This window comes from Artemia sp. Qi Xiang Cuo, chromosome 5, assembly GCF_049724085.1.
Source record: "Artemia sp. Qi Xiang Cuo chromosome 5, ASM4972408v1, whole genome shotgun sequence".
Classification (NCBI taxonomy): domain Eukaryota; kingdom Metazoa; phylum Arthropoda; class Branchiopoda; order Anostraca; family Artemiidae; genus Artemia; species Artemia sp. Qi Xiang Cuo.
The window spans coordinates 34,271,606-34,288,144 of NC_142798.1; the positions used below are offsets into that span (position 1 = coordinate 34,271,606).

At 36.8% G+C, this 16,539-nt stretch overlaps 1 protein-coding gene across 1 annotated transcript in view; it reads left to right on the plus strand.

Annotated features, from left to right (window-relative positions):
• LOC148952063 (neurotrypsin-like) overlaps nucleotides 1-16,539 on the plus strand; it is a 101,327-nt gene that overhangs the window by 51,161 nt on the left and 33,627 nt on the right. The window contains exons 13-15 of the mRNA XM_089089520.1: nucleotides 3,889-4,041; nucleotides 6,802-6,921; nucleotides 13,939-14,148. Of these exons, the coding sequence (XP_088945646.1) occupies nucleotides 3,889-4,041; nucleotides 6,802-6,921; nucleotides 13,939-14,148 (483 nt within the window). The remainder of the gene's footprint in view (nucleotides 1-3,888; nucleotides 4,042-6,801; nucleotides 6,922-13,938; nucleotides 14,149-16,539) is intronic.

Genomic DNA, 16,539 nt, shown 5'->3' on the forward strand with positions numbered 1-16,539 from the left:
TGGTGGTAGTGGAAGAGGTGTTAGTTGCTTTCCAATCAATTTCGATTATTAAAAAGGGCACTAGCCATTTCAATTTCTAATCGAATAAGCCCTTTTTGAAGTTTCTATGACAAAGCGTTCTATAAAACTTTATATGCCCCCAGGACATAAGTTATATCCCTTGTCCTGATGGCTGAGGGGTTGTCATCATCAAAGACCTGATTTCCAGACCTTAAAACTACGTTCAATAAAATGAATATCTCTTCATTTTCATTGGATTTATTTGGGGAAAAGGTGGGCGTGAGAGGGGGGGGGGTTAGTTGCCCTCCAATCACTTTCGACTATTAAAAAGGGCACTAGCCCTTTGAATTTTTAATCGAATGAGCCTTTCTTGAACTTTCTACAACAACGCCTTCTATAAAAACCTTATATGCCACCAGGGCATAACTTACAACCCTTCCCCGAGGGTGGTGGGGGAGTTTCCTCCTCAAAAACGTATTTTCTATGTGGAAATCAACTACGCTGAACAAAATGGCTATCTCAAAATTCTGATTGGATGTGTATGGGGGAATGATGGGCGTGGGGGGGGGGGCTAGTTGCCCTCCAATCTTTTTCGACTATTAAAAAGGGCACTAGCCCTTTGAATTTCCAATCGAATGAGCCTTTTTTGAAGTTTCTACGACAACACCTTCTATAGAAACCTTATATGCCCCAAGAGCATAACTTAAAACCCTTGCCCCGAGGGTTGTAGGGGAGTGTCCTCGTCAAAAAAATATTTTCTATCTGGAAATTAACTACACTGAACAAAATAGCTATTTCAAAATTTTGATTGGATGTGTTTGGGGGAATGATGGTCGTGGGGGGGGGGGGGGCTTGTTGTCCTCCAATTACTTTCGAATATTAAAAAGGGCACTAACCCTTTAAATTTCCAATTGAATGAGCCTTTTTTGAAGTTTCTATGACAACGCCTTCCATAAAAACCTTGTATGCCCCCCAGGGCATAACTTAAAACCCTTGACCCGAGGGTTTTGGGGGAGTGTCCTCCTCAAAAAGATATTTTCTATTTGAATTCAACCCCGCTGAACAAAATGGCTCTCAAAATTTTGATTGGATGTGTTTGGGGGAATTATGGGCGTGGGGGGGGGGGGGGGCTAGCGGCCCTACAAACACTTTCGACTATTAAAAAGGGCCCTAGCCACTCCAATTTCCAATCGAACGAGCCCTTTTTTAAGTTTCTACAACAACTCGTTCGATACGAAGTGCCCGGGTATGGAGAAGAAAAAAGAAAAAAAAATAATAATACATTATGCCCACATCGTTCTTTACTTAGGCAGCGCTATCGCGCTGCCTATGATAAGCTATATATCCGTCAGATAGGCTGCATTTATTGCAAAACAAACAGCAGCTGTACTTGGAGCTTTCATACGGGTTAAAACATGTTCGAAAGGAATGAAGTCACCAGTAGGTCATCCATTTAACACTCAAGAAGTTTCTTGTAAACATTCTGAAAACCATAGTCCCAGATAAATATTATTTAAAAAAAACTACGTTTTCTAAAAAGTTAAAGAGGCTCAGTCACAAGTTCAAACCTTAAAACGTACAGGGATTAGGAGGTACAGTTGGGGGGACTGCCACCCCCCAACCCCCGCTTCCGTATATGAAAGGGGCTGTGCCCTCCTCAACGCCTCGCTCTTTACGCTAAAGTTTTTATTGTTAAAAAAAAGAGTTTTGAGAAAGTCAAACTTTAGCTTAAAGAGCGAGGCGTTGAGGAGGGCACAGCCCCTTTCATATACGGAAGCGGGGGTTTGGGGGGCGGCAGCCCCCCAACTGTACCTCCTACTCCCTGTACGTCTTAAGGTTCGAACTTGTGACTCAGCCTCTTTAACTCATTAGAAAACGTAGTTTTTTTTTCAAATAGTTTCTGTACGTTTTTGTACAGTTTATTACTTATTATTGCTTGACTAACTGCTAGCTGATCGTGTCAGGAGTTAAAGCTGGGGGGCTACCGTCCCCAAAACCCCCCGCTTTTGAAGATTCTTGTGTTAAGGCTTTTAATTCCTGGACACTCAAATCAAATGCACAGTAAGATTTTCTTTTTTCAACTTTTCTTCGAGAATGCGGGTATACGGCATGTTATCAAAGCAGTGGAGACTTACCTGTAACCTGAAGGCCGACTGTGATATTCTTCTGGAGACGCCTGTTGAGCCGAAGGATTTAATAGATTGGATTTAAAAAATAAACTGAGTTTCTTTTTTAAACTTTAAATTCAATATATAAAAAAATTTCTCTGACGGGGAATAGAACCCGGGTCTTCCACCTGACAGTCAGGAATAGCGACCACTGTACCACAGAGACACTTTTTACATTATTTTTAGTCTTTGCAATCTATTTTTGACACAAGCAAATCCCCACAAAACTTGATATTTGGTTTTTGGAAAACAGGGAAGGAGTGATCGGATTGAGCGAATTGAATCGGATTGAATTGAAATTTCGAGAATAAGCTCCCAGGCCCTAGAAAAGCTTATCCTCTAAATTTCAGCCCGATCGGACAACGTTAAAGGGGGGCTGTGGTGGGAGGGTCGAAACTTTCGGCCCACTTTCCCCCATGAAGATAAAGTCGGAGGGGGGGGGGGGGTGAAATTTTGCATGTTTCTTAGTTTGAACTTAGGCTACAAAATACGATCACCGTCGTCTCTCTGCGACCGCTAGGACCGGAAATCGCTTAACATTGTGGTGGGTCACCTCTTTAAAAAGGCACAAGTGTGCCTCCTTGATGATGTTCCAAATCCTTAGAGATTTAGTTCAACGAAAAGAAAAAAAGTAAAACTATTGTTTTTAATTTTTTGATATTTTCGTTGGAATATTTGATTTAAAATCAAATATTCTGCTAATTTTTTGCTATTCTCAATATTCTTAAATTTTTTGCTTTATCTTTTTTATCAGTAGATGGATAATTAGATGGGACTCATTGTCATAAATCACATTCATTCTGTTCAAAAGAATTCTTGACACTTCCAGGCGCCTAAATGAGCTCAGTGTTACCCCCTGAAATGAGGAAATTTACGCTACTAATTCATTAATTTGTTTATCATAAGCCTTTTTAACAACAAGAAGAAAAGGGGAGCCGTGGAAAAAAAAAAACCAAAACAAAAAACAAATGTAAAACAGATATTAAGGATGCAGCAACATTTTTATAGGGAAACGCAAATTATAAATTATCCCTCAACTGTTGATGAAGAATGTCAACGGCCTGATGAAACGAAAAATTTTATGGCTTCTGTACTGCCCGCTTTTTCAAATTAATTTGAAAAACTGATCTAAAAAAGTGGTTCAAATAAATTGACTCCTGATACTTCTCTATATTTGTAGGATTATAGAAAACTTGTGCTTTACTGAAAACACAAACCCAATGCAGCAAAAGAGGATTAGGTGCAAAAAAATTCTTAAGTAGCCTGCAAAAAATAAATATAAAAATTTATAAGGCTCCCAATAAGTTTTTCCAGGGGGGATTGTCTGGAGGAATTTTCCAGGGAAGAATTTTGATTCGGGATTTTCTGTGGGGGGGGGGGAGGGGTTATAATTTTCTGCGGAGGAGGAGTTTTCTATAGGGGTAAATTTTCTGGGGAAGAATTGACAACAGGGGAATTTTCCGGGAACAATCTTTATACTTTTAAATTTAAAATACGATGGTTATTAATACGCGACGAAGGAGATTCTGCGGATGAGGAGTTTTCATAGGGAAGAGGACTTTATATATATATATATATATATATATATATATATATATATATATATATATATATATATATATATATATATATATATATATATATATATATATATTATACGTAATATAGTTTATAAAATATATATATTTTTCTCAAGAAGTTACAGTGGCAATACTTTCAGGCAGTTGGAATCCGATGCAAGATAGCGTCGTCAGAATGCCCTGATGATAAATTTCGCTGTGAAGAGACAGGGGCCTGTATATCAGCACAGTATGTTTGTGACACAGTCAATGACTGCAGTGATGCGTCGGATGAAGATAGAAGTAGATGTCAGGTAAGTACAACTAAGTTGACAGTGCTAACTTTGGCTTTGAAAATGATATCACAGCGCACCTAAACATGTAAGGACTGTATTTCAACAATTTTAACTGTCTTATACAGTAAAAAAAATATTATTGTAAAAACTACACATCATTGTTGGTATGCTGGTTCTGTAAAGTATTGCTCTAAAATAGGGTGAAAAATATTTGTTTTAAAAACAAAGGAGAAGAAGATCTGTATGTATTTTAGAATTTCTAAATTCTATAGGCCTATAAAAAATAAAAAATTTAAATACATAAAAGTATTACAGTCGTTTTTCTGTTTTTTTTTCTCTATTTCTCTTACTTGTTTCTCTAAAATCCAAAAACCTTGTTTTTAATAATAGTCATGAATGTACTTCATGTAGCTTCATCGAGTTACCAGTGACAATTTGAAAGTGTCAATGAGGAGGAGGTTAACTACCATATATCTGTTTCTATACCCTCATAAAAGACACAAGTAGATACAATTACAATTTTATGTAATTTCCAAAAATATATGTCTCTTTTTTAGTAAAAAAAAATTTCTTTTAAGCCTTTACATCCATCATCCAAATATTTTATAACCTCCCTTTTAAACATCATCCCAATTCAGCAGGTGTCAATGCTCAAAGTTCCCTTAAATATGACACTTGTTCTTTGATCCAAAGTTTAATTACTCGTCCCGTCATTGTGTTAACTTTTTGTCAAAACCTGTTAGCAGAGGCTTATGTACGCGGCTTTGTGATCTAACCTTATTTTACTGAATGAAGAATATGAATGTTGGTTTGTTCTTTCTAAGCTCTGAATTTGCTTAGCTAGTCGAAATCTTTGCTGATTTTTGTTCTTTTTTTTTACTTTTTTTTGGTTCTTGTTCTTTCTTGTTCTTGTCAGTTTTATTTTTTTTGTTAGGAATATAAAGGACTAAGTCAAGAGGCTCGATTTCTTGGTGCTTGCTATTTTTAATGAACTAAGCTCAAGATTATAAAAAAGGAAAGAAACAAGAAACATACTAGAACAAACCAACCTTGAATGGAATTGACCGTGTTTTATGAGATAATTTAGTAGATGTAAACATAGTTTAATTTTTAGCAGATTCGCCTTTTTACATATATATATATATATATATATATATATATATATATATATATATATATATATATATATATATATATATATATATATCAGACGAAAATCGAATTTTCGAACATTGATGAATTATTACTAGAATTTAATTTATTTATCTTCAAATAATCATATTTGCATGTCTAATAAAGTAGGGATCAATGACTCACCATTGGAGTGGAGTTATGGCCGAGTTTTCTACTTGTAAATCTTATTTAATCAAGAAAATTAATCATTCTATACTTTTTGTTATGTTATAATGGGCTGTCACTTTTCTCTGCCAAAACCTAGTATCTACACAAAACTCTGATTTTGATATAAGGATGGACCTCCCTTGTCTCGACGCGGGAAGTTCAATGGCACAGTTGGATTTTTTCTGCCGTACTTCATGAGATACAAGGTAGCATTTACAGGCAATATAGAGCTACTTTTTCAGTAAACATTTGTTGTCGTACTCCTAAAGAATATTAAATTATAGATTTTAGAACCAGAGAATAAAATCGCGTATTTTTCTATATTTATTAGAAATATTTCTGAAAAAGTCGATTTCGAATGCCAAATTATAATTTTTGGGTTGCCTTCAGAAATTTTGATTGTGACGCCTAATTTAATTTAATCGAGCAAACTATGAAAAGTACACAAGATGACATGAACTTTATTACATATGAATATGCTTCCTTCACTTAAAAATAATTTCAGAAGTCGGCAAAATTTTTGATATCCTTGAGGTAACATTTTTCTATAAAAGGTAAGATTTTTGTACAACATCCGTAACAGATTTTCTTAGAACTGGAGATAACATTTATTTTCCATAAAAAAAATTACTTCTGTGGCTTTTTGCATTTTGAAGTTTTGATTTTGCAAATTCACTACATTTTATCTAAGTAAAATGTCCTAGCTTCAATGCTAAACTTTCTAGACGTCAAATAACATTGAATACTGATAAAACCTCAAATTATATCTTTGAAAGACTAAGCAAAGTTTCTATATCTCTCACATATTTTTGGGAATTAATACCGTACATCCTGATTTCAAAAGCTCCAATTGTTTTTTTAAATGTTCAGTTTTTATCTTTATTATATTTCGACCTTTAACGCCATGAAAAATAAGCAAGAAGACATGCACTATTTTGTATCCAGGATTGAACCGCAGACTAAGAAATACAATTTTAAGCAACCAAGCGTTTCAGAGGTGTTTATTAAACTCAGGAAATAGTACACAATCTTAATACAGGTCAAAATAAGAACGATGCGAATACAGAGTGTTGCGATTACCTTGTACACACCAAAACTTATTTCAGAAATTCTCTAATTACATATTGACCTTACAAATGATAACATAAAATGATCAAGACGCATCTGCAAACGTAAAACGGAAGCATACAAGTTTACTACCTATGAGATACAGTTGCAAATGTTGCTCTACAATTGCGGCTAATGAGTCACAATTGCTGCAGCACTACATGGTCTTGGCACTGGAAGTCTAGTTTGTGCTGTCTTCTTAAACTTGATTGCATAAGCAATCTTTATAGTGTCAATATATCTGAAAATAGTTAAAAACAATGGCGTTCTCTATCTGTGTGCATATATGCTAATTGGATGTATTTATGTTATTTCTATTGAAATTTCTAGTCAGAAGTTATCGTGCGGTTAATGGATGGACCCGACTTGACACCTGGAAGAGTTGAAGTCCGATACCGTGGAATATGGGGTACTATCTGTGATGATGATTTTGGACCGGAAGAGGCAAAGGTATCGTTTAAATGCGTTTTATCTATTATTGACACATTTAGGATTAATTCACTAAAACTATATAGATTAAATAATAGTAGAGTACGGTAATAATGATGGTAGGAAGGAGAACTGGTTTGATTTTCTTACTCAACATGATCTGGATAATCATAATTATCTATCTTACCCTTCTGTCGAGGGAGCAGGGTTTTCTGGCACAATCTGGATTTTGGGGGATATTAATTCAGTGCAGGCTATGTTTTGAATTAACATAGTTTTTCGATGCTTGGTGGTTGGAATTCGGCTTTTGATCGTTTTATATTCAGAAAGGAAGAACTCATAGCTTCAGACGTCATAAGGTAAATTGATCCATATGATGTTCCTTAAATAACTGTGTACAGGGTTGATCAAGACGAAAGTTCAAACTATTCCCTGGGGTGCTGGGTGGTTAGATAATTGTCGAAACACCAACAATTTTCCAAAATTTTCTACGTAAGATCTTTGCCCAAATGTGACTCATGCTTGAATGTGAAAGAAGGCTAATTCCTGGCTATCATGAACAAAATATTATAACTTATCCATATTGAAGAGCTATTAGCCAAACATTTTTTTAAAATAACTATAAAATCTGCTTTAACAACATAAAAAATATTGTAAAAGTAGACAAAATACTGTGTTGGATAATTGTTGACTGAATTATCCATTTTACTTCAATTCATGGGACCGAGATTGTCTTTAATGTAATTATTCTCTACTTAAAATTGACACAAATGAGACTTCTCCTACAAAACAGGAAGTTTTTAACCTAGTTCCTTAGAGAGTGAAGACATGCTTTTCCTTTAAAGTAAAAAAACATACTAATGAAAATATGTTGTGAACTTGTTTAGAATAAAATTCCTATGGTGGAAATATGTCTTTCCTGAAGCTATTGATGAAACTTTAACCACCCCTCTCCCACCACTGAACTGGCATTGCCTTGAACCCTCATCCAGTTTACATCACACGTGGAGGGATTAAGTATTCGGAAGGAGCAGTAGCATTTATTGTTTGTGTAAGCGAATTTTCTGTTTGGTTTATTGCCTGCTTTTGTTTGTCTTATTTTTTGAAACTGAAGAGGTGCTTAGTGAAGCTGAAATAATAGTACTTGCAAAAAAAAAAATGTATGGCTTATAATTGAACCAAGAATACCATGGCTAAAATATCCTCTCAGGGTAGTGAAACCAGGAGGGTTGATAGTGTGATTAACACACCCAATATGTCTGACTAAATTACCAATCCATGGGGCACTTTTCTTACTGTTGAACTTGATGGTTGAGAGATATAGTGGAGGAAAGATATGGGAAAAAATGGCAAAACCTCGGGCTAAAATTACACAAAAAAAATCCACCAATTATCCCTTGCACCGGTGCCCCACATTTGCCTTTAAAAGGGGAAATGAGGGGGGAAATAGATTTTTGTGTTTGTAAAATATTTTGGAGTTTAAATAATCGTTTCCTATCAAATCAAGCATGCAGACTCCAAATCTGAATTAAGATTTCCATTTTTCGCTACCCTTATGCTCATTTCCACCCTAAAAGGACGGGGAGGGGGGTAAAACTCGAAATTAAAAGGTTGCTGTATTTTTTTTATTGTTTCCTATGAAATGAATGATGGCGAATTCGAACATAAGGTTAAAAACTTAATTTTACGCAGTCAAATACCTCATGTTACATAAAACGCTTGGGAAAATTGACCTACATATTTTAATCATTTTCGGTCGATTCAGCATTTCCTATCAAGCTAGGAATGACGCCTTAGAATATGAGCCTCGAACGGTTTAATTTCAAACCAGTATTTTAGAATTCCCTCCCCCCCTTCAGTTTGTGGTTTCCATGCCATTATTTAGCTGATCTAATCACTGAGGCCATCTACCACAGTTCTTGCTATGTGACTGGGTTCAAGGCTATATAAAAGGTTTGTGCCGTTTTATTTACTTCCGAAAAAAAGACAAAAGAATAAAGCTAACGAGCACGCTAGTCGAGCTGGAAAAAAACTCTAGTCATTACCTTTGACCAACCACTTTACTGGAAGCCAAAGTGTATCGTTGATACAGAGCCCACAACAAGTGCTTTAATAAATGCTATTGTTGTCCTAGGTAGATTTCACACGCGCATAAGTTTCCTAGGAGCCATTGCCTTCCTTACAGCTGACTCTGAACTTTTGGAAGTCCTAAGTTCAGTATACGCGCCTGACAATGGGCAAAGTATGTTACAAGGCAAATTTCTCTCGTGCTGTGCGAGGTCATTGTATGTTGGAGGTAGCCCTTTAGGCGAAACTTTTATCATCAGAACTGAATAGTAGTGTTTGAACCCCTTGAAAAGGCAAAACAGGTGTACGAGTTGCTCCTTGAAGGAAATACAATTGACGAAGTGCAGGGGTCAGAAGCAGCAGAGCTGATCCATGAACTAGTTCATAGTGTAAAACAACGATTGTCCAAGTCCAGAACGGTCCTTCTTTGGTTTCATTATCTGGACCTACTCGGAATCTTGAGAAATAACCTGAGAGCTGAACGAAGTGGCAGTTTGAGCTTTATCTACAGTATTTATTAGAAATGATTCCTTACTTTGCTGCTTCCGGCCATAATCTTTACGCGAAGTCTACTTGGCTGTTCGTGCAGTTGACTTTTCAGTTCATTAAGACAACCCAGAGCATTACAGAATGTTACAGGAATACCTGTTCATCCGGAGAACTGACAACTACTGAGCGGCACTTTCTCTCGATTTGGGGATAGAATGAAGGTGAAACATGAAAAGGAAGGATGGTCAGCTAGAGGTAGAGGCATGACTGAATTGTAGCAGACAATTTGGACACCTGCTATGCCTACTTTGGTTCTCATTAAAGAACGCATGCAGAATCTGACTGGCCTTAAAGACTTGACTATTGAAAATCACGCAGAAGCGATATCTTTGAGAGCTAGAGACCTGGTGGACATAGAAAAGATAGTTTGATTTATTGAGCCCCTAGAACCCTTCAGGAAGGGTTCACAGCTATTCATGTAATTATTGGTTTCCGCACTCATCTTCTGTAAACTTAGACGATTTCAAATCTGTGGGAGAAAATATTCTGAAGGACATGGAAGCGAAAGAAATTAACAAACATGTTTTCATAAGAATGGATAAAGCTGTAACTATGACTGAGAAGTCATCTGTGGTGATAAATAGCGAGAAAGAAATGGTCGAACCAGCTCTAATCGTTCAACGTCAAGCCTCAGTAGTTAGCACTAGTGGTTCTGACTTAAACAAGGTTCTGTCGTTCGAGCTCTGTACTTTTCCACCATCGCTCTATAGTTCGTTTGAGGTGATTAGGACAGCTGACATAGCCTCTGTAAAAATGCACTGAAGAAAATTTAGGGGCTCGGTTGTCCATTGACATTGCCAACCGTCCAGAGAGTTTTGGAAGGCGGCTGGCTAGTACACAAAATACGGTAGACTCAAAATACGGATTCACATGCTCTAAGGTAGCAGATTTTTATGTAGACTATGTCAAAATACATTTCTGACAGGCAGTGGTAGTTAGTCATACACCAATGACGAAAAATTGCACACAGCTAAAGAGAACCAAAGGTTTGTTGCGTACAAGATTGAATTCTTCCCTAACATGATCGTTAAAAGTAAGGATGGATATTTGAGAAGTCCGAAAAATAAACAACCCTTAATCTGACTACTTACTGAAAGGCTGGCAAACTCAGGATGTAAAGTTCTACAGGCTCAGGATGATTCCGATGTCTTAGTTGTACAAACTGCAGCCAGTTGTGCTGAAACTTTGTCGACCACCTTGATTTAGAATGATACAGACCTATTAATAGTTGTGGTAATATTGTGTTAGTTTTTTTTCTATTACTCCACAGTGTCATTATCTATGTTCATTTGTGGGTTACAAATAAAAAATAAATAAATAAGCTAGTCCTTCTGCTGTACCATGCCAAACTTGATGCATGTAATGTCTTCATGCATAAAGGCGAGCATGAAAATAAACGACGAGTGTATGACATAAAAAGGATCAAGAATAAAACAAGAACCAGCAGAAAATTTACCCGTTTGCCACGCAAGGTCTGGTTGCGATACAACATCTAGACTTCACGGCGTAGAGAAATCAGCAGTGGTTTCCTTGTCACTTAAAGATGGTATTTTTCAGAATGCTTGCAAGATCTTCATGACACCAGGATCCAACCACCAGGTGATCACCGAAGCTGTAGAGAAAGCTTTGCTCCGGATATACAAAGGGAAAAGTAATGAGAAGACCTTGAAGGATGTTCGGGTGAGGATATTTACTATGTGGGTTGCAAGTGTAGCGATGAAAGTTTTATGTGTGGCTATAAAAATGTGGCTATAAAAGAAAAGGACTGGGCTTAATTGGTAATAAATATTGACCGCACCAAAGGTAATATTATGCCCAAAGGTCGTGAACTTACACCTTATAAGTTCTTCGATAGTGCCGCTTATAGCGCTAAAGATTGTGCCAACAAGCCTCGCGCCATAGCAATGGGGAGTGAAGTAACTATATGACCGTGCCGCCCTCAATTATTGAGAGAAATTAAAATGTGTAGAAATATAGATGTGACCTCTTTCCTTGAGCTATCTGGAGAGCAAATTCGCTAGGAACGTCCTTAGACATGTGCTAACTAATTACCTGTTATTAAGCTAGATCCAGACATATATAATGAAGTAAACACAGGTAAAAACGCAATAGATTTATTGAAACTTACATATTTAGGTGAACAGCAGTGGGTCACTCCAAATGACAATAACGGTGACTGAGACACAACATGAAAGAATTGCCAAGCTTGAATGGCGAAAAATTCTATCTGAATGGTCCTGATTCGAATTTACGAATATTTTCAAAAAGCACTTTTACCCCACTATCAAACGTAGTTTTTTTTTGTCCTGCGCTGTGAGAACTGACTCGCAATTGGCTCAAGTGGCCCAAGGATGCGAACCCTTCGTCCAATAAATCGTTTTATTTATTTCTGATGATTCAAACGTTCACACGGTTCTTATCATTTAAACTTCCTTAGAAATATTGTGCGTAGCACCTTTTTTATTGCCCACTCTCTTAGCGAAATCCAAAGCTTGGATAGCGCCGTTCTTTGTCTGTGGCTGAAAGCAGTTTTTTCTCTTTGCTAATTGAGGACTTTTCATTTTTGAAACTAGATTTAACTTATTTACAGGAAGTCGGAATTATCTTTAGAAAGAAAAAAATTTATTTTGGTATTTTTAATACATCGCATTTTACTCACGGTACACAAGTTCAAGGGCTTTTGTTTAGGCAGAGCGGCTTCCGCCAACTTTGGCTGCCATAAAGTACCACTTTTACAGGTGCTATTTGCAAATAATGAAGTGGAAAGACACGTCCAATTCACTAAAGCCTGAAGAGTTGGGTTGGCGCTTCTCTTCGTCGCGGAAAATGTATCTTCACATTATGACAGATGCTTTATCAGCACCAGAAACTCTGCTGAAGATGGTGCGGTGCCAGTGCACCAGCGGCTGCGAGTCGTCCAGATGCAGCTGCCGTCGGAACGGTTTATCCCGCAGCTTTGCCTGCGGGGAGTGTAAAGAAGCGTTATGTGCTAACACTGTAGCAAGACAGATTAAGGACGATAACAAAGACGAGTAAGAAGGAGAGTTAGGTTTAGGTTGTGCTTTAAAATCAAAATATTTTTGTGATCAATTTACCTGATTTCTAAACGTTCTTTTCTATAACTGATTTATCTGAAGTTTTAACCCCGCTTAAAGGATCAGTTTTCAAGCTGCTATACTTATCAACCCTCCTATTACAGGGCCCTCAGAGGTGGAAATTAGGTAAATAGTAAAAAAAACTGCTTTTTGACCTGATATTTAGCAATATACTACTTTATTTGATATAAAATGATCCTTTTGTCGCAGGAATCCATCAAATAATGATCTGTGTACTTTACCACCCCGAACCCCATTCCATGAAGGTAAAATTGATACCCTGATACAGAAAACTGGATTTCTGACGTCGTTTTCGGATTCGTCATGCTTGATTTGATAGGAACTTACTTATTTGTACTTGTTGCGGGACCAGACGCGCACGCCTCACCCAGCATCTAGAAGACTACGTATGATTGACTCCCATTACTACGTATGATTGACTACGCATGATTTGATAGGAAACGACTATTTAAACTCCAAAAAATTTATAAACACAAAAACCGATTCCCCCCTCATTTCCCCCTTCAAGGGAAAATTTGGGACACTTATGCGAGAGGCATTTCGGTGGATTTGTTTTGTTTAATTCAGCTGATTTTTCTGAACATTTTTGGTGTAGAAAAAAAAATTCTGTTGTAATTTCCCCGAGGTCAAACCGTATTTTTACTCCGCTAATATGTCAAAGAAAATATAATTAAAATATACACCAAAAAAAATTGACAAAATAACACGAAATGGTTCGTATTTTTCAGCTATCACTTTTTAGCTTTTATACTATAGCTGTATGATTCGACAGGATTTATTTGTTTTCAGATATTTTATTCGCTTTCCTGTCTGTTTATTTATATTATTTATTTTGAATGTTTGTACCAAAAAAAAAAAAAAAATAAAAAGGAAAAAAAGAGCCAATGGCATTCCTTCTTTGACATGCCTAGTAGACCATAAATCTAAGTTAAAATATCTTCGATTTGGCCACCGGCAGTCACACACTTTTGTTTTTTGCTTGTATTGCACTTTCAGTTTGGCTGATACAGACTCTGACGTTCGTCTATCTAAAATAGACTTAACCTTTTAAAACCCCCTAATTACTAAAAAAGTGTCATATCGATGAGAAATAATAAAACAATACTAAGACAATTCCAAAGCTAAAAGTTTAGCTAAAACACATTCTCAGGAGTATAGGGATGAGGTTTCAATTCTAATAGATTTGTTTATTTTTTGTATTTTCGTTCATTTTTGAACTAGTAGTTTGCGCCATTTGTTTATTTTATGGTACTCATGCATTACTTTTGAAAGTCTTTAGTTTCCTTATTTTTTATTTTTATTTTAGGTGGTTTGTTGGATGCTTGGTTTCAATGGAACCGCATCAGCAGTGAGAGAAGGTGGCTTTGGTCCAGGTAAAGGCCCTATTTGGCTGGATGAGATGAGATGTGGAGGAAATGAATCAAATATATTGTCTTGTCCAAGAAATCCTTGGGGACAACACAATTGTAAGCACTCCGAAGACGCAGGCGTTCGCTGTTTTCCAATATTCGATAGTGTAAGTATTGCTGACAGTATATATGACTTTGGTAACATAGCGACTATACGGATAAGCGTTAACGTTTGTTTAAAATGTGTAAATAATTTCATTGATGAATAGGAGCCCGTCGCCAGAGATAGAAATCCCAAGAAATGCTTTACATCGAATAAAGCTTGTGTTGAAACTTGAAGTGAGCTTATCATGGGCAGCGCAATCGCACTGCCTAAGTTAAGAACCATGTTGGCACAATGTATTATTTATTTTTTGTTTTTTTCTTGGTTTAAGACCAGGGCACTTCGTATCGATGGAGTTATCGCAATTAACATCAATAGGCAACTAACACCCCTTCCACGCCCACCATTTCCCCAAACACATGCAATCAAAATTTTGAGTTAGCCATTTTGTTCAGCGTAGTTGATTTCCAAATAGGAATTATGTTTTTGAGGAGGAAACTCTCCCACAGACCTCAAGGCACGTGTTGTAAGTTATACCATGGGGGCATATAAGGTTTTTATAGAAAGCGTTGTCGTAGAAACTTCAAAAAAGGCTCATTCGATTGGATATTCAAAGAGCCAGCGCCCTTTTTAATATTCGAAAGCAATTGGAGGGCTACTAACCCTCCTCTCACGTCCACCTTTTCCCCAAACACATTCAATTAAAATTTTGAGATAGCCATTTTGTTCAACGTAGTTGATATTTCTGGAAATTAGGTCTTTGAGGATGACAACCCCCCCCCCCCCTTGGCCCTCAGGGCAAGGGTTGTAAGTTATGCTCTGGGGGTCTATAAGGTTTTTATACAAAGTGTTGTCGCAGAAACTTCAAAAAGGGCTCATTTGATTGGAAATTGAAATGGCTAGTGCCCTTTTTAATAGTCGAAAGTGATTGGAAGGCAACTAACACCCCTTCCACGCCCACCATCTACCCAAACACATAAAAGCAAAATTTTGAGATAGCAATTTTGTTCAAAGTGGTTCAAAGGTCCGGAAATTATATATTTGAGAATGACACGGCCCCCACAGCCCTCAGGGTAAGGGTTCTAAGTAATACCCTGAGGGCATATAAGGTTTTTATTGAAAGCTTTGTCTTAGAAACAAAAGTGACTGGAAGGTAACTAACACCCCTTCCGCGCCCACCAGTTCTCTAAACAGATCCAATCAAAATTTTGAGATAGCCATTTTGTTCAGCGTAGTTGATTTCCAAATGAAAATTATATTTTTGAGGAGAACACTCCCCCACAGCCCTCAGGGCAAGGGTTGTAAGTTATACCCTGGGGGCATATAAGGTTTTTATAGAAAGCTTTGTCCTAGAAACTTTAAAAAGGACTCATTCGATTGGAAATTCAAAGGGCTAGTGCCCTTTTTGACAGTCGAAAGTGACTGGAGGGCAACTAACCCCCCTCTCACGCCAACTTTTTTACCAAACACATCCAATGAAAATTTTGATATAGCCATTTTGTTCAGCGTAGTTGATTTTTGTTCAGCGTATTGATTGTTCAACGTAGGTAGAAATTCAGGAAATTAGGTCTTTGGGTATAACAACCCATTTTATTTTTGCTCATTTTTTGTTTAATTGAATTCTTTACTTATCTTCGAAAAACTAATTTTGTGGAAAAAGTTTTTTTTGTTAATACTATGAAAATACAATAGCTTGTCTTGTGGAAATTGTTATTTAAAATATCATTGATATTCCAATTCAGATCCTTCAGCAGACAAATACTTCCCATGCCAGTCATGTGGTAACCGTGCATCTCCATAAACATCTTTGTGCTGATACTTCAGGCTGGAAGACTTGAGGCCGGAGATTTGTCAAATAAATTTAAAGGCACAGAATTTTGCCCTTTGTAACTACTCTGATTACCCAAGCTATAGTTTTGAGTTTTAAGTTACTGTTCAATAACCCGAATACCTGAAGCAGCAGTAAAAACTGCACCAGTTGTTTGATGTCCTGGGTCTCTATGAGCACTCCTTCTCAATTAGTTTTCGCGTAATACTAGAATTCTGGTTTACTCGCAATCGTTTTTACACCTTGCAAAATCCACTTGGGCTTGGTCATTCCAGAAAATATATTTTAAGTATTTCTCTTTCATAATTGTAATACTTATAGCTCCAAAATTCCTGAGACTTGTAGGATTTGACATAGATACATGTTAGACGACGAGTCTACTGCTTTTCAGCAATTATGATTATTATGATGACATTGTTCCTTCTTTTGTTGCTGTTACTTTTGAAGTTTTGACCAATAAAATTGGCACAGTTAAAAATATATCTTATTTTATTGAAATGCAAATGACACTCAAACTGCCTTGAGGTTTTGAAAGGCATTGAGAGGGTGGTAGCATCACCCTTATTTTTTAACCCTGAACAGTCTTGAAACATCATTTTTGTTGTTGATGTTGCGATAAATAAAATT